Below are 25,155 nucleotides of genomic sequence, written 5' to 3'. Positions count from 1 at the left end.
CTCCCAGCCAGCCTGCTCCCTGATGCTATGCAGTTCAGCTCCCTTCCATTTCACTTAAGAATAATGCTAGTTGTGGGACTAAGTCAGAGCTGCCTTGTGACTGCAGAAGGAGGAGGCACTACACTTCACTCAGCAGTTGATGACCAAGCTTAAAAGACCTGCTGCCAGCAATAATTTGAGAATTTTGCCCAAAATAAAGGAATTCCTTCATGAAATCCTTCTGATTCAACAATAAGTGCCAAGCCTTTTTTAAATTGCCCTGTCAGAGTCAGTGTGAAAGAGATGAATATAAATCTGCCCCAAAGGGAGTCTAGCTGCCTAGCCTTTGAACAACAGATGTTTTTCGCTTTGTTCAGATATTTCCTGAGGTACTATAGAAGCCGGCTTAATTTGTCTATGCATAATGTACAGCAGATATATTCAATTAATAAATTAGTAAAGTCTATTCTTCATGATTACAGATGTAATTTTCATCTCAAGAGGCTGGCTGTAAACAGTATGATCTTGATTATCGTGGATAAACGAGAGACAGTTGATATTTATTTAGACTTTCAAAAGATCTTTATTAAAATTCCCCACAAGAGGCTATTAAAGAAACTAAATAATCATGGGGTAAGACAAAGACCATGGCTTAGAAACTAGGTAAGAGGAAGAAAACAAAAACGGAGAATAAATGTTACATTTTTGTCACACAAGCTCTGAGACCAGGTCTACACCGGCAGAGAAAATCAATACAAGACATGCAACAACAGCTATGTGAATTGCATAGCTCAAGTCAATGTACCTTGCATGCGCCCATTGACTTACTTTACTCCTCACAACTGCAAGGAGAACCAGCAGTCAATAGGGGTGCCTGCAGCATTCTATTTAGTGGGTTCTTACTAGACCCAATAAATCGAACCCCAGAGGATCAACCCCCAGACCGTCAATCCTCTGGCAAGTGGAGACAAGGCCTAAGAATCCCTGCCTAAGAATGATCTGCAAAAGGGAGAGAATATAACATATTAAAATGTACTCACAGGATAAAATATATGTTGTGTTGCTGTAATTGTGAAGAAAAGCTCTGTGTAAGCTCAACAGCTTGTCTCGCTTACCAACTGAAGTCGGTCCCGTAAAACATTTTCATCTCACCCAAAGAACAATATGTAGCTATTTAAGATGCTCAAGACTAGAGAAGACTGACAAACTGCAGAAGGCCCTACCTTGTCAAACAAGATAACTATACAACATATAAATACACATATATAATGTTGTATTGTTATAATTATATCTAGTGTATTAACATAGATAAGTACAGTGTTGCATAATGCAGAAATAACTTCAACTATTCATATTTGTTAATGGTTTCTAAAATTAACTGTAATCACTGAGAAAATAGACCCAGACTTCATTGCAGCAGTGGTCAAAAACCAACAGGAAAAAAACACAACTGGTAAACAACAGCTAGCTTTTACATAACATTTTTAGCTATCAGTCTCCAAGCAAGATTTTCAGTCTGATTGTATAGATAGAAAGGTAACATGCAATGATTGCAGTAATTTGGTTTGGGAACAGTATTGTAGTAGCAGAGCTACGGATTATACGGGTGCTGTTTGCAACTCTATAGATAAGACTGCGTTCCTTTTTTATACTTAAGGAGAATTCAACTTCTGTTATGTATGAAAAAATACAAGTGCATCCTCTCCAAATCTGCATTTACTCTTTTGAATAGAAAATAAATTGTTCTGACATTAGAACCCAGCTCTCACGACTCAACTGCCTTATCCACTTGACCACACTGTCATCCTGGCAAAAACAACATTCAGCAGTCCAGGGCCTTCTTTATCTTTACTCATACACATACCAACAGCTGCCACCAATCCCTACGTACAGAAATAATTAGTACACAAAGAGCCTCCTACAATGATTCAAACTTGGGATCAGTAACTGATGGAAAGTAAACAGGCACAGCTAACTGGCCTGCAGGATTTCCCAGAAAAGGTCAGGGAGCGTCAGTGGTCCAACTTTCCTGAGTAGCAAATAGGGGGTGATCTTTTTGCCTTGCCCATAATTGATCCTCTCTGCCTACTTATAACTCTCTGGGGGGATTAATTTCTTGCAGTTGCCAAGCTCTGCTATCCTGAAAGACCTCACATTCAGAAAGGTTAAATGTGGTCCTTCCCCTAATCAGAGGTGGAGGATAACCCCCCTTCTGGCCAATCTCTCCATGAGGTTCATATACCTCGTAACCCATCCATGCGTATAAATATCTGCCAAGTATACACTTGGTTTGTCTGGGTTTTTTTTAATAAGGAGAGGATAATTATTTTACTACTTACTTTTTTTTCCAGCTTAAAAAGAAAAATTAATGCTGAGAATTTGCTGTTAAAAATCAATCTATATTCAAGTGCAGCTGTAGAGGAGCAATCATTACTCATTACATTCCACGTTTTACATTTCCCTCTTAGAAAAAGAAATTACCTTTTTTATTCTTGATTTTGCAAGGTCTAAGACTATGAAATTAGATGATTCATCTGCTTTGGGTAGCTTGGTTGGCACTAATAAAGTAATGCCAGCTGAGCAGAGTAACTTGTGGCATAGAGATATATCACCTCACTGCTGCAGGACCTCTAATTCCAGCAAACCACAGAAAAAGAAATGAAGTCAGGTTATTGAAAACCCTTTTAATGGCTCAACAGATATGACCAATCCCTAAAATAATAGTACTGTATGCCTAGGCTTAACAAGGAAATAAATACATACATATGTACATCAAATTTTGTACGTCCACTTTACTATAAGAAACCTTCATTTTAAAACAGGGTGGAGGAATCTGGGGAGAACAGGTGGCTAGGAAGGAGGGGGGGCTGGAGCAGGCCTGGCATGGGGGAGGGTGGGGACTAGAGCAGGGACTGGGACTGGTGCCAGATACACTACCATTTCCCGGATGGTTGCACACATGTTGCAGCCCTGCTGCAGCAGCTTGGTCCACATCTAGGTCTACCACTGTGTATCGTCCTGGACCTTCTGGGCTAGTGTCTGCTGCATGTCCCGGAAGACAGACGCGTGCTCCCTCATGAGGTCCTCTTGGGCTCTCCAACACCAGCAGCTCCCCCGGGGTTGGACAGCTGGCTAAGATGGGGGACCACTGATGGAAGCCAAGAAACCATGCTTCCTGCCAGGGCCAGATTAAGAACTTTAAAGGCCCTAAGCACTGAAAAGATTAGGGTGCCCCCCCCCCCATATGTAATTCAAAATAAAAACAATACTACAGTATACCGTAAAAACTCGATTTTTTTTGGTGCCCCGCTTTGCTGGTGCCCTAAGCATGTGCTTAGTCTGCCTATTGGGTAATCCAGCCTTGCTTCCGTTTTTCCGTTAAAAGTATTTGCGCACGAGCGAGTCTATACTGGCATGTGCCTTTGCACAAAAGATTTGCTAGACTCAGCCAAGGGGTTTTGCTTTTACATTTGATTGTGACAGATTCACACTTGATTGTGACAGATTCCTCCCAAAGGCAGGAGATCTGTGAGCTTGGGGAGCTTTTTTAAGCAGAAGTCTAGAGAAGCAAAGTATTTAAGGTTTCTTGCTGGCCCTCACCTTCTGCACACAGAGTGCCAGAATGGGGGAGCAGCCTTGACCGTTGTAAAAGTAAATGGCTAAGTACAGAAAGCAAGCCTCTCCTTTTGTATGCATTAGGTTAAGTTCATTGTAGATAGCAGTAGTACGACAATTCAGTGCTTTGCAATTTTAGGGCCTGGTTATGCCTCTGTTAATGAGAATGGGAGTTCTGCAGTTAACTTTGGTGGGCTCAGTATCTTAGCATTCCCAGTGACCACAGTCAGCCCTAAATGGTTTGTAGCTCTAACTGACATCAAGAGCATGTGTGTTTTCTAACTGATGACAGCTTTAAAGCCCTTTTAAGGATCACCTCAAATTTATGAGTAAATAAGGCTGTACTCTAAGTCTCTCACAGACAGAGACCAAACTGGGTCAAATATAATTCTTGGTGGATACAGGGTAGAATATTAGACTAGATATTAAGCTACAATCAATTAAATTTAGTTAGGACTGCTGTTAGAATTTAAGTCATGGAGTGAAGAGCAAGTGTTTTGCTTACAACCAATGTGCACTACAACTCCATAAACAGAATTTGTTACAGGTCTAGAGCCAACCAAACATATTCAATGCTGTGTTACATAAACCTGCCTGTCTTTCACATTTTTGTTAAGTTAACATTTCTCAGTTAGCAAGAAACAGATCCAACTAGAAATTTCCAAAGGCATTTGACAATTTTCTTTAGCAGAGGATTCTATTTCAAGGAGGTTGATGCTGTTATAAATCCATTTCAGCCTCACAGCTGTTTATTCTCCCACGCCTTCCCAATAAACTAAATCATTGTGAAATAATGTAACTGCTAATATCTAGCCATAACTCTTGAATAACTTACTACAGCAACATGCACTTCCCAAGCTCTAGGTGTGGTTCCAATTCTCCAACTGTAATTCTGTAACATGACTCATCATTAAAAAAAATCAATCACCAATAAGAAATCACACGTGTACATAAAGATTGTTTATTTAGGTAGCAGGTATCTCCCTTGCAGATTGTTTGCATTGATCCATGTTTACTTATCTCACAAGTACAGCATAGCTGTCCTATATGTGAGTGCCATAGGCAGAAAATCAACCAACCTTCCAAGTTCTGAAGGTTTACAATTTTTAACCTACAGCATTAATTACTTTATAGAATTAGAGTTTTAGGAACCATTGATACTTTTAATTTAAGAAATTCTCAGGGCAAGTGACGTTAACTCCTCTGAAGAGGGCCAGCACAAGTTGTTACTAAAGCTTTTGTGAGCCTTTTGCAGCCAGGTGAATTTTACCCAATATGGGGCAATTATGGAATATGGCTTTCAGTTTGGAAATGAAGATTTTTTCCTCTGTTTTTCTTAAAAATTCTAAATCTACCACATGAAACAGGAAGGCATTGTAGCAAAACAGAGACACAATTCAGAACATAAAAACCAAACATTTCCAATTTTGCTTAACTAATGGACCCATTAGGAGTTCATAGGGAAAGAGGAAATCCAATAAATGTGTTAGATATTCTGAAATACTATGATTAATTGATACTTCTAATGGCACATGCTGACTTCATGATCATTGAAATACTCAGTGATTCCATCATTCAACACTAGCAAATAAATGTATCTTTAAACACCTTACTCAGTTTCCATTGAAGCCAATGGACAGACTCCCATTGACTTCAGTGGAAATTTTACCAGGCCTTAAAGCCACAAGCTAGACTTCAACCAGGATTTCAAAACAACAAAGAATAATTTCTATTTTATAATCAACCAAAATTTTTATACATTTTAAATAGACACTGTACTTCCTAATTCTCACCCTACCACCTACCCATTTTTCTCCTCCCTCTCCAAAGACACAATGTATCTACTCCACTTCGGACTACACTTCTGACAGCTCCCTATGCTTTCTACCGCCAGCCATTTCATACAGGAGAAGGCCAGGCAGCATACTACATCATTTAAAAAGAAGGGAAAGTCCACTTGATAGAATACTGTCTCCTCCACTCCACTGGGGCCCAGCTGCTTCTGAATTAAAATTCAGTGTTTTGAGGGATTACCCTCCTAATGTGCTGTGGGTATTCACTACCTCGTTTCTATTGGCGAGATGAAGATGGAGAGGAAGATTAAGGAAACAGGACTAGAAAAATTTTCCTGACACATATTAACTAACCAACACAAAGCACAATGGAAGCTTCCGTTTGTGGGAGAGGCAGGGAGCCCAACACACTTGCCAAGCCCCTGGGCTATGGGGTGGGGGTAGGGAGGGAAAGGTCCAGCTCCAGGAAGGGGCCAGCCAGCCCTCAGCACCACCCAAAACACACCATGCTGTGATTCCAGTCCCACCCTCCCATCGCTAGGCAGCCCTTGGAGCCGCCTGGAAGACACCATGTGCACTCCAATGGCAATTTAAAGGGCCAGGGGCTTCAGCCACTGCCAGACCCCAGAGAAGTTTTCCCAACCTTATGATGAAGGCTGGGGGAGGAAAGGAATTTCAATAATCTATCCCTTTCCCAATCTATGAGATGTAATTTCTTTAATTGTTGTTATAAATACTAATGCATGAGCAAGAGATCTTACAGAATGCCTGTTGGGTTTTTTCTCACAATCTTCTAACCAATTTATCAAAGATATTAGGCAGTAAGCAAATCTGAGATTGCTAACACAATGGATCATCTAACACGTTAAAAGTTACACTGTGCCATTTAGTTAACAAGCCATTAATTCCATAGCCTGCTTTTCAAGGCAATAACACCTCTCTGGGTGAATGCCTACAGTACAGGCAGTCCCCGGGTTACATGGATCCGACTTACATCGGATCCCTACTTACAAATGGGGTGAGGCAACCCCGCACTAGCTGCTTCCCCCCAGCAGACCAGGGAGACGCGAAGCTAGTGCCCCCCCCCAGCAGACCAGGGAGACGCGGAGCGGCTTTTCTCAGCAGACACCTCAGCTTGAGAATAAAGGACTGAGGGAAGTGAGGTGTGGGAGAATAAAACTGAGCTCTGGAGAAATGTTTGGCTAGAGTTTCCCCTACAATATGTACCAGTTCCGCCTTACATACAAATTCAACTTAATAACAAACCTACAGTCCCTATCTTGTATGTAACCTGGGGACTGCCTGTATTTGGAAATGTTCAGTTTCTGTCAATACGGCCACCAATTGTATTCAGTAAACTAGACAGACTTTTTTTTCCATTTTACATCACTGTGTCACTCACAACATTTCCAAGAATTAACCATGCTAGCTAAAAACAACAATAGTGTGGGAAAGTATTGTGTCAACTTCCCCATGCCTGAGCATACATGCACCTCAACCCTAATCCATGTTATCCTTATTCCATTTCTGGGCTTCTCGTGAGCATGTGCCAATAGTGGTAGTGTGCTCTGGATCTTGTGTTCAAGCAGACACACTCTACGAATGCCACCATGTGATTTTCATTTCGTGGAAATTACGTTTCTTATGGTGGAATCAGCAGGTTCTTTGTTCTCCATCAGGCTTTTTATTAATAGGGCTATGTCTCATTGTGCTATTATGCCAGTTGATCAAATGATATATAACTGCAGGGCTCTGCTTTGAAATATTATGGATATACAGCATGAGTCAGTAGGATGGCCAGCATGTACCCCATTACTTGCAATGTCTCTACTGTAGAAAATGTCAGTTAGGGACAAGGATAAAATTAACATTTATTTAATGTGTGATCTTAAAAGGATTTTAATCCCAGTTTCTCAGATGAAGTGCTATGGTATTACCTATGATGCCAACAGAAATTTTTTCATGTCTCCCGCGTCGTTCCTATAGCACATTAAAGCCTGGATCAGATCTAGTGCATTACAGTATTTATCTGCTATTCCAACAAAGGGGGGGAGCATGTTCAGTTTTTCTGATACATTCCAGAAGATTAACTGGTGACTAAGTTAATTCAGCACTGTTGAATGTGCTGTTGGTTTAGATCCATATACAAGTACCATCAGGTTCACTTCATTATAGACTAATATTTAGATATATATTGATAAATTAAAGTCACATAATTTACTATAATCCTTAGTCTTCTTCCTATAAGCAAATACAAGCTGTGAAGAAAAAACTGGATCATCAAAATTGTTGTAAGACCAAGAGGACACTTATCCATCCATCTAGGTATTTAAATAGCCTCTATCATCACTGTAACTGAGCGCCTTATCTGGGACAGCTTCAAAGACAAATTCCTCATGCCTAAATAAAGAGGCTTGATTATCTTGTGTCCAACCAGTTCTTGCCAGTTGCACTATTCATTATGTTGATTTTTAACTAAGACATGAGCATGCTGCACATAAATCCATTAAATGAATCTCTGTTTTCTGCTGTTTATTAATACTACCACAGTGTTCATAAATACTGAGGATCATATTAATCCATTGTTTACACCGTCCATCCATAGTCTGGTGTTACTCTGCGCACCTTTCCAATTTTTTCCATTCCTCCATATTAAATTGCATATACAGGCAGTCCCTGGGTTACGTACAAGATAGGGACTGTTGGTTTGTTCTTAAGTTGAATCTGTATGTAAGTCGGAACTGGCGTTCCCCCCCCCCCAGCAGACCAGGGAGACGCGGAGCAGCTTTTCTCGCCCCGGAGGATGCGTGCGGCAGGACCGCAGCGCATCTGGGCGTCCTGTCGCTCCCGTCCTCCGGGGCGAGAAAAACCCCCGTTCGTAACTGCGGATCCGACATAAGTCGGATCCGCGTAACTCGGGGACTGCCTGTAATTCTTTGACCAGCATTATGCCCTGTCAAGTTCACAGTTAAATTCACACAGAAGTTAATGCCAATCTCATGCTGTTTCATAAAGTCAGGAATGGTTATCCTCATTATACACAAATCCCACACTTCTGGGAGGGACTTCTATTCAATCAGAAAGAAGGGGTGTACAAGTTCTCCCCACTTGGTGCTCCTCCATTGATTCTGATATTTTGCATCATTTTCTCATCAACTGTAATGAAAACAAATGCCTAAATAACCTGACCACTTATTGTTTTCCATGGTTTCATAGTGCTTAGCATCTGAACAAAAACTTGCAGCATGATACTTCGAAAAATATTCTATATATTAGAATCTCACTAATGCACATTTCTTGAGCGGCCACCATTATAATGTTGACTTTACCAAGAGTTATCACGTTATAGGTGTCTAAAACATATCTATATCTCCATATGTATACCAGGAAGAACTTACAATATTTTATCTGTTACAATGTGGTAACCACTGGCTTTAGCAAATACTAATTCACACCACAGAACTGAAATGTCTCTTCTCCCTTCCCATTAAATACTGGATAGTAGATTCTGTGTTGAGATCTAAAATTAAGACTATTAGCTTTATAACAATCAACTACAATATATTAAAATTTAAAGAAAATTTATAATTACCAAAATAAATGGTTTTATTTTATTTAATACACTGTAGTGGATTTTTGTAAAGCTATCAGTACATTTTGTTGTGCATTATTTCTTGTTACTCTGTTTATTACAAATTTGGTTGCCAAAAATTATGAACTAAATGCACATTTAAGCACTAAAAAGTACTCTGCTTTTGAGAGGGACTGAACCACCAGCACTGCCATTCACGCCTCCAATTCAAAACAGATGTCTCAGTCTTAGCATCAATTAACAATGTTTTATAATACATTTATTGCAATAATATGAAAGTACCATATCATTAAGCTCTCTCACATTAGCATCATATTTGAAAAATCTATTTACTTTACCCAAGGGGAAATTAATATACCATTATATAATACAAGTTGAACTTCCCTGGTCCAGCACCCTAGGGACTTGACTGGTCCCGAAACAGGGAATTTGTTGCACCATGGGGTGTCAATGCTTTCCATAAAACTGTTCCACTTGTATTCCTGATATCATTGTGGTATTCTAAAGGTAGAAAATACTGTAATAGCTCTATTGTTATGGTTACAATTTTAAGAGGCATTAATCTAAATTACTGCAAATAACCCCTTCTTCCCTATTCTTTGATCCATACCTTTCAGACAGCAGACATACGTATACATATACATATATACATACATACACACACACAGAGATGATAGGTACATCTCAGACGTTTTGAAAGAAGTCATATACATTTGTCATGCGAAGTATACTGTTGAAACACCCCCAATGTGACTTAAATGTTTACATTTACATGAATGTACTGTAGATCTCATAAGTAAGGACAGAATAAAGACCAGAGATAGCAACAATATTAAGACAAAGAAGCTACATGAGTCTATTCTCACACGCAACTAATGAAAGAATTTACTGAACAACCTTAAGTTTTGGTAGTGAAAATAATCCCTTTTCCTCCATCTACAATGAAGGAAAATTTAGCACTGGCTTTTTCAACCTGTGTGAAAGATGGACAAACTCACTTCACATAATAAAATCAATTTTCAGCCCTACTTCTTTACCAAACCCAAACAAATTCCTTGATTGATCTATGATTTAAGATATAAAAGCCCTGCAATTAGATGTGGTGAATATAAGTTTTGGCAAAATCAGAAAATGAAGTTGCAAGATGTCAAGACTGAAAATCGCCAGTGGCTTTCACTTTTTTAAAACCTTTTACTACTTTTTTTTGGCTTGCTAGTTTTCAGGAATATTATCCACGAACTCCATATTTATCATATTATCTTTTGCATTCAGAAAATGATATATAATTATTATTTCAGAATTTCATTAGAGAGTTAAAAGGATATTAATGCCTTAAACAGATACACACAGATATCGACATGACGTAAATAAAAAAGATAGACCGACATGAAATCTGTACGTTTCTGAGTAGATGTGATCCTTGAAAAAATATATATATACTGGCCATGGCTTCTGAACTACTTAGCTGCTCCACTCAGTGCACCAGGAAATAGATAAAAAACTATATTGGGCCATGACTACACTACAGAGTTAAGTTGACAACTTATGTCAACATGCAGCCACTGCTGTAATTAAACCACTCTTGTACATCCAGACTACCTTCCTTGAGCCACTGGAGTATGTCCACAGTAGCAGCTCTTGCATTGACACAGAGGACAATATACAACTGGTTGCTATCCTACCACGCAATTTACTACCATCCGGTGCAGGGAGCTCTGGGAAAGGTTTGCAATGCCTCCTGAGGGTAGTTTCAGTATCTCATTACAGTTTTCTCCATTCCCTCATTCCATGGGTTTCCTATTTTGCATGACTTTTCAAGAGCCCTTTGTAACCTGCATGTTCATCATCTGTTAGAAAGCATGGATTCTTCACTACTTTCCATTATTAGAGTGTGCATTATGAAGCCCATACAGCTGATTCTGCAGTATTTTATGAGGTGCAAATCTGATGACAATGCCTTGGTATCTGCCTTGCTATGTCCCAAGGAAAGAAATAATTCAACATTGCTGACACCTGCACATGGTAGCCCATTAGTTCTAGGCTTCAAAAACAAGCACTGAGTGGTGGTACTGCACTGTGATGCAAGTCTGGGCTGCACAACTATTAGATGTACAAAGCCACCTTCCCAGAACTGTATGCAGAGCTCACCCCTGCCTTCTGGGGGAAGAACACCAAAATGAGAGAAGCACTTAACATGGAGAAGCAAGTAATGATCCCTGTGTGGAAGCTGGCACCACCAGAATGCTAGCAGTCAATTGCAAATCAGTTTGGAGTTGGGAAATCGATGGGGGTGATACACTATGAGGAATGTGTACATCAACATAAAGGGCTACTTTTCTATGGTATCACAAGCACTGGATCAAAGTCATTTCACTGATATCATCGCAGGCTGGTCAAGGAAGGTGCATGGTTGCACACATCTTTAGGAACACAGGCCTACATAGAAATCTGCAAACGGGCTGTCTTTCCAGACCAGAGAATTACCACTGGGGATGTGGACATGCCAACAAGGATCCTCGGAGATCCTGCCTACATCTTGCTCCCTTGGCTCATGACTGGATCAGCAAGAGTCCTTTAATGACAGGTTCAGCAATGACTGCTGAATGTGCTGTTGGCCATAAAAGATCACTGGTCTCCTCAGCAGGTTAGACCTCAGTGAGGGAAATATCCCAATAGTCACAGCTACCTGCTGTGCACTTCATAATATCCATGAAGCAAAGGGGGAGAGGAGAAGCTTTGCCAGGAGTGGAGCATGAAAGAGAGCATGAGCTGTAAGAGAGGCTCAAAGAGGAGCTATGCAGATCAGGGAGGCTTTGAAAGAGCATTTCAATAATGGACCATAGCAATGAGTCCCACTCTAATGAGTTGAGCTTGGCATTGGTTTTTTGCACCTTGATATGAACCTTTAATGATTGCTCTGTGTGCACAACTGTAACAATGCAGGTGCATCTATTGCTACTGTCTGTGACTGTTAGCAACGGTCACCATGCACTGGAGCACAACTGATTTTTATTCCACGCCCATGCAAACATGCCCATGTCGTGCTCAGGTAAACATCATACACGCAGGGAAAAGTATCTTGAAAGGGGAAGGCACACTGTATTCTCAAGCACATACACCAACAAGGCGCTCTCAGTGGGGTGTCTGTCCTGCTGCTATTGTGCATAATCTCCCATGGAGAGGAGTGCCTGAGGTACTGTTGAAGCCACAGAGGATATGAGAAATAAGGAAGAACCATAGGGAGCTCCCGGAATACAGATCTCTATGAGCTGCAGGAGGCAGCAAGCACAGATCTGTTCAGCCTGAAATTCAGTCAGAGACTGTAGCACGCCTGTTTGCTCCTTGAGCAATGCTGTCATCTGTTCCTGGTTTGCTTCCTTTCTTCAATATCGCTCTGCACTTTCTCATTGATTGCTCACATCTGAAACACCGCAGGATTGTAGGACCTCCTGGAACATGTCTTCCTTAAACTTCTTTCTTCTCCTTAACTGGCCAAGCTATACCACTGGTGTGCATGAGGAGACCCTCAAGGCCACATCTGTAGCTGTTAGATAAAAAATGGACAGAGGTCCTACTGTCAGTGCACTTAACACCCCTTGCTCCAAAAAAGTTACAAAGAACAACTTTCTCACTTGCCCTTGCAAGTCAAGTAGCACAGTGGCAGCCAAAGCCATGGTGAGCATGGCCCAGTGGGTGGGAAGGGGAAAGGAGAAGTTGAGACAAATCGGGGGGGGGGGGGGGGGTGGAGCTGACACCAGATTATCAGTACAAACACGTAGAGCAATTGTACTAAATACTGGCACTGGGATGAGTTGGGACAAAAGGCGGCAACTGCACTGGGTTATTGCACTGAATACCAGCACCTTTTTCCACAGGTGATGGTGACAGTAGCTGATCTCTCACCCTTGAGGGTAACCAAAGCTTCAAAGGAGCACCTTCTGCACATAAGTAGTTGCAGACCTGGTCTGTATGCCGTTAGCCTGTGTGTTACTTCAGTGGGCACTGCTGCAATCACCAAGTGGCATTGGAAACTGTCCTACCACTGGGAAAGAAACAAAGCAGCCTTTCCCAAGAACTCTTCAGCTGAGGATGGGCAGAGACCTCCAAGAAAGTTTCCTAGAGATCTCTGTGGAGGATGCACAGCGCAACCACAAAATGTTCAGTAGGGCCCCCTCTGCCTCGGTGTGCAGGGAAATGACAAGCAAACAGCAATTGTCCCTGTACTGGTTATTTCACAGCCTCTTCCAGCTTGATTTAAAAAGTAATCCATGAACAGAAGCGCCCCTGCAGTACTGAAGCAAAGTGAGTACTTACCAGAGGTTTCCTCCCCTGCATTAGGCCCACCACAGCTGGACAGATTGGAGTGGATAGACAAGGTAGAAGTCAAAAGGAAGCCCTGGTTCACCACACCACTGGATCTCCCTGTTGTCTGCCCCCACACCCATCCATCCAGCATGTCATCCTCTCCAGTGGCTAGGGACTCCACTCCTCTCAAGTATTCCAGGGGCTCTTGGTGAGGAAAATGGGGTCGCCATCAAGGATGGCATACAGCACCTTATAGAAATAGCAGGTCTGTGACTTCACTTCAGAGTGAGTATTTGCCTCTCTTGCCTTCTGGTATGCCTGCCTCAGCTCCTTGATTTATACATAGCACTGCTGTATCAACTGCTGTGTATCCCTGTAATAGCACTTCTCCATACTGACTACAGATATAACTGAGCAGTAGCTGTGTTAGTTCTCCACTCTTGCAATTTCTCTCCCTGTTTGCTCAAACTTCCAGAGGTTTTAAAACAGGAGGAGCACATATCTGTGTGCCTGGCTGCAAAGCAGCTGAGTTCAACACAATGTCCTGAGCAGTCACAGTGAACATTGTGCAGCACCTTCTGGAGGCCACTTATGTTGATGCAAGCAACACAGTGTCTACAATGACACTATGTGGCTCTAACCAGATCATTCCACGCACTATGCCTCTTGTCCAGGTGGTTTTATTAGGTTTGTGTAGCAGGCAAGTTACAACAACAGCAGGAGCATTGTAGCATGTATGCCTCTGTAGTTAGGTCAACGGAACGGGCCTCACATCAACAACGTTGTAGTGTAGAAAAGTCCTTGCCCTGATGAGTACTGTTAAAAGATCAGCTATGAACTAATTTCCTTGTACAGCTACTCCTACCCCCAACCCTACTCCCCCCAAAATTAAGAAAATTAGTAGCATCAATGCACCTTTTCTTTCTACCATACTTGGTTCCTCAAAAGGTAAACACAGAGGTTTCATCCATGCTACTACTTACATTGGAAAAACTTGTGTTGCTCAGGGTATGAAAAAATACACCCTGAGAGACATAAGTTGTGTCAGCAAAAGTGAAAGTGTACATCACACTATGCAGGCAGGAGAGCTTCTCCTGTCAATGTAGCTACCGCTTGCTCGTTGGGGGTGGTTTGATTACACTGCCAGGGGAGCTCTCTCCCATTGGCAGACAGCAGCTATACAAAAGATCTTACAGTGGCACAACTGCATTGGTACAAGGAGAGGACTCTAGTGTAGGCACAGCCTAAATGGATTAATCTTTACTTTGTTTGGAAGCATAAGGAAACCAATTCATGACTGAACCTCTAACATTTGTGATATTTTTTATTTCCATTCTGCCCATTCTGAAAAGTAGCACCAAACCTTTTCCCCCATACTTAAAACCATTTTCTCTACCCAGAAACCAAATGTGGAAAAGTTTCACCCCAAAATGTTGTTTTGGATAAGATTTAAGGGTCTAATCATGCTTTCATTGAAGTCAAAAGCAAAATTCCCATTGACATGGATAGTACAGGAACAACTCTTTAACTTGTTCAAAAAACAAATAAAATGGCACCAATTTCACTTCCTCTTTACTAACAAAAGGGAAATCTCTCTCAGCAAACATACACAACTTAATTTTCCCAGAACTTCTACACTAAGGGATTCATCAGATATGCCAGAAACAAAATCTCAATACAAATTAGCAGATTTGGAGTCTTTCCTTAATACTTTTATTTTATTTGCCAGAACTGAGATTATATTTACAGAATGATAAGTACTGTGATTTCATTTCTAAGCATTCTGCATGCAAACAAGAGTTTTAGACTTCAGCAGAGACAGCATTTCAACCTGACAATTTTGCCAGGATTTTACCCTTGATACATATAATAGAACGTCTAAACCTTGCTGACTATGAGGCCCTTTGCAAATTAATGTAGTCTACAAATTTGTAAGCAAAACAAACATGATATCACATGTATTTTGTTCATTTGACAAGTGTAGGCTAGTGTTAACGATTTATGTCAAAACCTCATATTAGACTAATATACATACTGTGGTGTATTTTTGTGAAAGTGAATGGATCTTCACAATGAGACCTCCTTACAGCATCTGTTATTAAATATTTGCTGAGTGAAGTGGAGAGACATCTGGTTGTATATGCAAATATGGAATCTAAAATGTAGACTTGTACAACCGCACATAGGGCAGGAAGAGCACTACAGACCTTTTCATCTCCAGACAGCCAAACTGAGACTAAGTCACATCAAGGCAAATCTGAAATCCTCCCATACATTTCATTAGAAATTTCATTAGTAAAGCTTAGTAAAAACTGTTCAACCATTAACACAAATGACCAAAAAAAAATCCAATTTCAGCCACTCATTTTTTATTAGAAACTAGAAGATTTACCCAGAATTGCTCAGATCTTTAACTGAAATAATTTTTGTTTTTCTTCATTTAAATAGTCACTCTAGGGTGGGGCTGGAAACAAGGAGTTCAATATGCAGACTGTCCCTAGAGCTGAGGACAACCCCGGTCATCTGTCATCGCAGCAACTTGGGCCCAGGTGAGAAGCGCCTGTCCATGGCTGCAGCAGCAGCAGCAGGCATAGCTGGGGGAAGGGTGCAAGACCCTGTCTGGGGGACAGACAGACAAGTGCTCTCAAATATATAGCGAACAGCTGTTCCTTTCTCCACCCCTGTTCCTTGCTGCCCCCTTGTTCCTCCCCATGGTCATTACATAGAATAACTATTTCTGCTAGTAACCCCTCCCTTCCCATTTCATGAGAAATAATCGCATCTAGGCACATCCCATTATCCTGGAACAACCAAATCCTTAACTTGCTCTAAGTTATAAGAGAAAGCTGCATACTAAATTTGGTGGTCTTGGTTCTTACCATTTAGGACAGTGGCATGCAACTTCCTAGGGGGTCGCGGCACTTGGATCCGGCCAGCCAGGGGCTGGGCCTGGTCATTGGTGGCCATGCAGCGCTTAGATCTGGCCAGCCGGGGCCTGGGCCTGGCAATTGGTGGCCACGCAACACAGGGGTCATGGTTCAAAAAAGGTTGTGTACCACTGATTTAGGAGGAGTTCTTGAACAGACTCACAGACCAAGGCAGACTGTCTCAAAGATACAGTAGATTATAACAAGGTTCAGTTTTAAGTGACTGCAAAGATGCTACCCCCTAAAACTCTTATTCATCCCTCACAAAACCAAATCCAAGTGACATAGTTAATTCACGAAAGTCAAGCTGTATTTTAGATGGTTAAAAAAGGACACCACAAACTTAAACTCTCAGGCAAGAAAAGTAACCTGCTATTGTAACAAGTAACACCTAAAAACTGAAAAATTATAGAAAAAAAATCTGTACTTTATTTAACTGGTATGTTAAACATGACTGTGTCTTTAAGGTGCTGCTAGACTATTCGCTGTTTAAGTTTTTCCAGTTACAGACTAACTCAGCTACCGCTCTGAAGCTTATGACTGTATACAGTCATTTTCAATGTTTCCCCATATTGTCAGTTTCTCCTTTTTGCCCTTATTCAGAAAAGCACTTAAGCTAACACTTATGTCTATCCTTATGCAAAAAAAGCACCTAAAGTAGTCTTCTGTATCAGGACCTTGGTGTGTACCTTTCTTACCATGACAGAGGGTGAGAAAACCAACTTTTTAAAAAGTGATATGACTGTAAAATCACACAGTTTGGTAGGGAAACTCAGAACCTGATGTAGCACTGAAACTGCATTAATCTGAATTTACAAATTAGAGTTCTTTTAAATCCTGCAGCTTTAACTCCTATGAGCATCCTCACCTTCATCTAACAATTAACTCCATACATGGCCAATCTTAAAATGTATTTAGATACTAACAGGAATAGAAATCCTCCTGCCTCAGGACATTAGTTAACCGACTGATGAAGGATGGAAAGCAACTTTCTTGAACCACTTTTTGAAACAGCTGATAAAGGCAACTCTGACAAATAGGGCAGTGGACTAGATGGATCCAGTAAGAAAATTTTAATGTTCATATCAAGTATTCAAATACTTGAACCAATTTATTAAAAAAATTAAAGTATTTGTGCATATAGTTCACAAACAAAAGAGGGATAAATTTGTTGCGTACGTGGTACACTACATATACAGTAGTCTATTCAGCTCTATTCATAATCATAATTTGAGCCCATATTCAGTGTTGACCCTATAGTGCAGTATTGGAAGGAGGAAGATGGATACATTGCAATGCTAACCATGCCGTCCCTTTCATGAGATGTTGACCTGTGGTCCTTTGCATCAGTCTCGAGTGAATATCCAGAAATAACATGCTGAGAGCCATAAATGGTACTTTTAAAAATTGACAAGAGTGTTCTGGTCAATGTACTCTCAGTAAAACTGCTTCAAACACACAAGGCTGGTTTTTAAAGATTTGCTGAGGGTATCTTCATGGGTGTGATTTTATACATGGTCACTGCAACTGCCAAAATCTAATTCATTATCATAAGCCACTTGAAGTTACCTGATCTATAAAAAGCACGATAGAAAAATAATTCAGTACGATTGCTTTCCACACTAGGTAGAAGTTCAACATATGTTTATTTTTCTTTTTATTATCTGGAATAATTTAGATGAAGATCTCACCTGTTCATTTTGTTTATTTTCCATGCATTTCCACTGTGATTACGGTGGAGTACCTCAGCTCAGGACAGCATTTCAACACATAACTTAAATGAGATTTAAAGTGAAGCACATGTTTAAGTGCTGTCCTGGAAAAGAATGCTTTCCTGAATAGAGGCCAATGTGATTTTGAAATACAGAGTGTTGTCTCCCTCAAATGTCATTAGGCATGTCACTCTTTTAGACTCAAACTTGAATCCTTTCCACAGTGGTCTCTCACTGTCACTATGTCAACAAGTTATTACATTTTGACCAGAGAGGTAATAAACTTCATTCATGCTTAAAAAGTTCACATAAGTCCTGCATAAGTTCACGCTTCCTGCTGAAGTACTTTTTAAACTGTCTCCCCAAATTTGCATCAGTCTCCCATATTTTGAAGAATAGTGATAGAAATGTAGCCGTGTTAGTCTGGGGTAGTTGAAGCAAAATGCAGGACAATGTAGCACTTTAAAGACTAACAAGATGGTTTATTAGATGATGAGCTTTCGTGGGCCAGACCCACTTCCTCAGATCAAATAGTGGAAGAAAGTAGTCACAACCATATATACCAAAGGATACAATTAAAAAAAATGAACAAATATGAAAAGGACAAATCACATTGCAGAACAGAAGGGGGATGCGGGGGGGGGGGGAGGGGGGAGGAAGGAAGGTAAGTGTCTGTGAATTGATGATATTAAAGGTAGGGAGAGTGGGATGTTTGTGAGTTAATGGTATTACAGGTGATAATTGGGGAAACTGTCTTGGTAATGGGTGAGATAGTTCAAATTCTTGTTAAGTCCTTGTTGGCAAGTGTCGAATTTTAACATGAATGACAGTTCAGAGGATTCCCTTTCAAGTGCAGATGTAAAAGGTCTTTGTAGCAGAATGCAGGTGGCTAAGTCATTTAGAGAGTGTCCTTTCTGGTTAAAGTGGCAAGAAACTGTTTTCTCTTTGTGATCTTGTCTGATATCTGTTTTGTGGGCATTAATCCTTTGGCGAAGACACTTCCGCCCCCCCCCCCCCCCGCATCCCCCTTCTGTTCTGCAATGTGATTTGTATATATGGTATATATGGTTGTGACTACTTTCTTCCACTATTTGATCTGAGGAAGTGGGTCTGGCCCACGAAAGCTCACCATATTTTGAAGACCTTCGTTACACTCTGACACTGGCAGATTGAGAGCTAATCTGAAGAACTATAAATTCAGGTGGGAAATGAGTAGGAACAGATTTTTTTAAAGCAACAAATTGCTAATTACCCTTGCAATAAAACAAAGAAAGGCTAAGTAAAGAGTGGAATACCAAGTGGAAAGCACAGATTCCATTCTCCAGAGAGATGACTCCATTAGATCTGGAGACAGGAGAGTTACTTAGGTTGTTACCTAAAAGAAAAAGGTATCATACTCATTACAAGCATCTTGACCTTAGCTGCCTTGCAGCCCGTTGTGAGGGATTACAGCACTGTTGGTTTAATTTCCATATGTTATAACTATGTCCCATGTACGAATTTCTGAAAGAACCACCGAGCTCAAACGTAAGAAAAAGCTACAGAAATTGACAACCCACCCAAGTCATCCCTACCACTTTTGCGAAGGGTCCTTGGAAACATTTATAAACACAACACAATTACCACATACTTTAGACATATGATTGCCCCCCAACTCAGTTTACATCACAGGTTAAATCCAATTCAGGAGGTGATGGTGCTGGAAAGCCCAAAAGCATTTTTATCCCATACAAAGGATATTGTTACCTACCACCTTCTTGAAAGATTAAGATTAGATTAGTTCCATAGATAGGGAAGACCCATGGAACAGAGCTATACCTATGACAGTTTTAAAAGAATACAGGCTAAATTTGTCAACCCTCCAGGATTGTTCTGAAGTCTCCAGGAATTAAAGATTAATCTTTTAATAAAGTTTATATCATGTGATAAAGCCTCCAGAAAGTAAGTCCAACCAAAACTGACAACTCTAGTTCAGGTTTCTAACAACAGGATCGGCTTTTTCATGTCTGTATTATGGAAGGAGTCAGATTGATTGATGAAAAGATTTCCTGTTCTTCTTCCCTTGAAGTCTGAACTGAGTTAATTTCAGGTAAATTAAACATGAAATTCTTTACCAGAATTTAATCTAAATGTTATCAGCTATAGAATAGACAATTCTTTGAATATGAAGACTGACATGTGAATATTTATTTTGTACTATGCATGCTCCTTTGTTTCTTAAAAAGAAAAAGAATTAATAGAGGTGGGGCTTTCCCCCTATTAAATTCATGAAGGAAACATGCCCCCTTCCCCCAAGTCTCTCACCCACGTGCATGCAATTTTAATGAAGGCAGCCAGAAAGAGAGACCTTGGGTCTGGCAGAAAATTATTTATAAAATATAACATTACCACCAAATTGAATGTTAAACAAAATCATGAGTCTGAACACTGTCCATTCCAAGGGGTGAAATTCTTAGGGCTAAACATTTCCCTGAGGACTAACCTAATGATAAAAAAAGCAGTATTCCAGTCCAAATCTCAAGGATTCCTAAAGTAATGTTAGCATTGTTCTTCCAGCATCATAAGGAAATAAAATGTTACACCCTCCTCTTTAAAGGGGATGTATCAGATTTGTTTCAAAAGGAATCAAGAATCCACAACAGCAGCAATTTTGCAAGGATCCATGCATGCAGCCATCTTGTCCGAAGAGGTAGCAAACAAACAAGGAAAAACAGGGAAATTACACTAAGTAGAAGAGACTGGAAAGGAAAAACAAAAATAAAGATCAATATAGGGGACAGAAACAAATTTTAATGGAAAAAAAATATACTTGGAGAGAAAACTAAGAATTTACCTGAACATAGGAAGTATCTTACTCATCATCACATATTAGGTCTTTCATGATACATTTTATCTACCAAACCACCAATGCACACTTCTACCACCAATAACTAATTGATTAAAAATAAAGATACAGAAATTGCATTCGTTATCAGTTTACAAACTAAATATTTTATCAATGCCATGCAGAAAGTATTACATGTGACATATTGAGCTTGGGGAGATGAGTCCTAAATTTCAAACAATTAACTAAGACAACATTTGTGTGAAAGTTGTTTAATGTTTGGAAAACAAATTTTCCATCTCTTCTCAAAGTAATGTTCCCAGCACAGGTGTATAAGGGAGAGGAAGGGTAGATGGAGGCATAAGACAAGTCACCATATAGAAACAATTTAAGACTGGAAATTCAAAATTTCAGAAAGAAATAAAGTGTCTACAGCCCTTTTTTTCTATATGTCTAAATCCCTTCAACAAAAAATTTCCACTACTCCAATTTGCCACCTTCTTCAAGGTCATTTTATTACAGACCAACATTCTAAGGAATTTTAAAGGATAATCCCAGGCTGGCATTGCGAGATCTTGATTACCAGCAGGACACACCTTATCAGAAGTGGTCTTTTACATAATGAGCTGCTGCTGTCAGAGTCTGTAGTTTTTAACATTACCCTATATGTACATGGAATGACATTACATGCACATTGCTTCAGTTTCCCCTTTAAGCATTTCAGATAACACCATCTCCATGAGCTAAACTTAACATTTAAATCTTCAGTAAACCTGTAAGTGCACAACTCAACCAAAATATTTGCACTAATTTTAGCACTAGGAAACAACAGACAAATTGTGAAGCCATATCTTCTTTCTGAGACTGCAGAAATGCACAATAAAAATCTATTTGCCAGGACCGCAGTACATGTGCCATAATACTAACAAGAAAAAAATTGACAGTTTATATTCCCTTTTTTAACACTGCTTAACAATTATACTCTCGACAGGACTGGATCTTTTGATGGATTCAAAAATATTGAAAGTAGATTATTTGTTTCAGCAATCCAGTTTAAAGTGAACAATGCAATAAAAGAATTATCTAAACCGTCTTACACAATGCTGCAAAACAGTACAAATGTGCTCTGCCTTATACCAGCTAGATGACGCTTTTCTCCTTTTTACGCACCTTTTCCTCATTACTTGTCACAAATAAAAATGTTTTCAAAATATGGTTGTTCTAAATAAAATGAAGAATGAAGTTAAAGCTACACCATACAATTTCAATGTCTACACATCTCCAAAGTCTACATTGCTCTCAAAACTACCTATTTGTGTATGTAGCAATATTCAAAAATACCTTTTTGCAAAACTTGCTAGAACCGTGTGTAAAAACAACACTTGCATCAAGCAAATAAAGGCAGTAGCTGACTAGAAATAGTTCAAAATGAGCATAATCGGCACTCTTAATACAGAGCCAAACTGAGAGGAGAAAAGCTTTAGCACTTCAAAATGTTCTGCATTGAAAAAGCAGAGGAAATGAAAAAAGATGTGTGTAAAAGGATGTAAGTACTAATTCATTTTCAGCCATAATGCCTACAGTTGTGAGGTTCTGGGGGGGGGGGAGAGAGAACAGGAGATATTCTTGTTTTATTAGGTTTTCATGTTGTTTTTGCAATAGGCACTACAATTGCAGCTTTGAGGCTAAGCATTGCTGCTGGGTTAGTAGCTGCAGTGTACAGCCCAAATCAGAGGGTGGAAGGGGATCTCCGAAAGACCCGTTTTTTTCCTTGTGTGACTGTCGAGCATGTGATGCTGCCTTGCCTGGTACCGCTCGTTCTCCGACTGTCCGCCTCGCAATAGATTGCCCTGCCCCCGGGTCAATGGTGGAGTAACCCCAGCCGACCCAAAGCCGCCGCACACATTACTTTTAATTGTCACTGCATTGCTAACGCACAACCGAGAGCCATTGCTGCTCCTTGGCTTTGCACTCCCACGCAGGCACCGTGCCAGGAGCAGCCAGCCACCCAGCCCGACCCCAATGCTTCTCTCCTTCCCAGCCCCATGGACCCCGCGCAGCGGCTGCCCGGCGCTAGCCCTCAGCGCCCCCCCCCCCCCCCCACACACACACCTGGATGCGCGGGGAGGGGGCGTTATGATTTTGTGCCGCGGCGCGTGTGCGCGCCTGGGAGAGCTGGCGAGCGGCTAAAGGGGGAATTCCTGGCAAGGCTCTCCCAGCCCCCTCCCTCAACTCCCGCCGGGGACAGGGGGCTTCCCCATCACCACGGCCACACGCTCCCGTCGGCGGGTTGCCCACCCCGCGCTTCAGACGCCTACAGGGCACAAGCTCCCCCCGGCGTTCCCCGCCCCCGGGCACACCAGAGACTCCCCCGCCCTTCCCACGCGCGCCAGGCACCCCCCCTCCCACACACAGACACCATGTCTCGGCACGGCTCAGGGGTCCCCTGGAGCTAGTGCAAGGCGCACGCTCCCCCCGCCCCACACAGCTCCCGGTGCCAGGCAAGCTCTGCTCCTGCCCCTGCTTCCCTGGCCACAAGCAGCCCCGGCCCCGCGGGAGGAGGGAGAGGAGCGCGCGGTGCTTACAGTCCGCAGGAACTGTATCTCGTCCTCGCCCTCGCCCCCTTCGGCCATGGCTCCCCCTCTGGCCCCGCAGCGGTGCCCGGGGCGGTGGCAGGCGCCCCCCGCGGGGCTGCAAGCTCAGGGAGAGGCTCGCGCGCGGCCCCGCGCCGGGCTGGGGGAAATGGGAGCGCCCCGTGGCTCGCAGCCTCAGCCCCGCTGTGCCGGTCTCTCTCGCTCGCTCGCTCGCTGCAGCAGCTTGACGGCGCTGCCCAATCTCCTCCGTGCCAGTGCCTGGAAGAGGAGCGATGTGATTCACTGGGCTGGGGGGTAGGAGGGGGGCGGGGCGGAGCTGCTCGGCTCCCCCGCTGCTGCAGGTGATCTGCAGCCGGCTCCCTCTGCAAAGCAAACCTGCGGCCCAGCGCCCCTTACTGGCTACTCGACAGACAGACTGTGGCTGCGCTCCCAGCCTCCCTCCGCTGCGACCGTGGCACAGTGCTCGTGTTACACACCGGGCATTGAGGGGGATGCCACAATCAGGAAGAGATGGTGGGTAAAATATTCAAATGGCCACCAGCTGCAGGTGTCCAACTTGAGACCTCCCTCCCGAGGGACCGGATTTGCAAAGGTGCTGAGGAGCTGTGAATGATCAACCCCTCTAAAAAATTAGCCCCCACCTGTCTCACCTTGCACACTCAAATCTGAAGCACCTAGAAAGAATGGCGAGTTAAGCCATAGGCACCTGTGGGTGCTTATTTACACTAGTATCAGAGGGGTAGCCGTGTTAGTCTGAATCTGCAAAAGCGACGAGGAGTCCTGTGGCACCTTATAGACTAACTGAAGTGTAGGAGCATGCATCTGACGAAGTGGGTCTTTGCCCACGAAAGCTTATGCTCCTACACTTCAGTTAGTCTATAAGGTGCCACAGGACTCCTCGTCGCTATTTACACTAGATTTACATATTTTCTTCTGAACACACAGCATATGCACAACAAGGGAGAATGCTTTGTGTGTGTACATTAGGTGTTGTAGGATTAGTGACCACCATAGTGGAGAGTTTCCATTCTAACCTGTTTTCAGCGGTTACATAACTTTTAGAAACTTTCACCTTCCAGGATGCTATGTTTTAGTCTTCATCTACAATAGACACTGATTTTTATAATTACAATTAAAAATTCCTTAGCTGTTAAAATGGGAAAATAGCAAAAGAAATATTTCCCTATGATTGAAAACGTTTAAAATAATCTATCAAAATATTATAAACAGCGCTACCTACAAAATAACTGGAAAGTTTAAAAGCTTCAGAGGGGTAGCTGAGTTAGGCTGTAAAAAGAAAAATTTAGAAAACAACGAATAGTCTAGTAGCATCTTAAAGACTAACAAAATACTTAGCTGTATCATGAGCTTTCATGGGAGCAACCCACATCTTGTGCCTATGAAAGCTCATGATACCGTCTTCATGTTTTATTAGTCTTTAAGGTGCTACTAGACTATTTGTTGTTTTGGAAAGTTTAAGATGGTCTAAAATACACCTTATTTAACAAAGGTGCATTGTGATTCCAATGAGTTTTTCCAAATCACACTTACTGCATGTGCATTGAATTTAAATGATATTTAAACACACTTTAGACCAATGATAAGAATATGATTAGATTTCTTTACTACAAATCTTTAACCATGCTGTAACTAGGTCTTCTGTTTTATCTATATTGTAATTTGAGCCCTTGTCTAGCACCCCAATTCTCCAACTATATATAAACAGCCATATTGAACTCGGGGACTACTCATATTTGTAAAGTTCCCTTCATGCGTAAATAGTTCCATGATTGGGGGCCATATACAGCCACTCT

The 25,155-nt window shown here is 41.5% G+C and overlaps 1 protein-coding gene across 1 annotated transcript in view; it reads right to left on the bottom strand.

The window, feature by feature from the left end:
• Window positions 1-23,934, bottom strand: part of RYR2 (ryanodine receptor 2) — a 646,972-nt gene extending 623,038 nt beyond the window's left edge. The window contains exon 1 of the mRNA XM_089777369.1: window positions 23,333-23,934. Coding sequence (XP_089633495.1) covers window positions 23,333-23,380 — 48 coding nt within the window. The 5' untranslated portion in view covers window positions 23,381-23,934. The remainder of the gene's footprint in view (window positions 1-23,332) is intronic.
• Window positions 23,935-25,155: the final 1,221 nt, after the last annotated feature.

This window comes from Pelodiscus sinensis, chromosome 3, assembly GCF_052426305.1.
Source record: "Pelodiscus sinensis isolate ZL-2025 chromosome 3, ASM5242630v1, whole genome shotgun sequence".
Classification (NCBI taxonomy): Eukaryota; Metazoa; Chordata; order Testudines; family Trionychidae; genus Pelodiscus; species Pelodiscus sinensis.
Note: the sequence above shows the minus strand (reverse complement) of the source record. Positions and strands in the feature narration are given on the sequence as shown.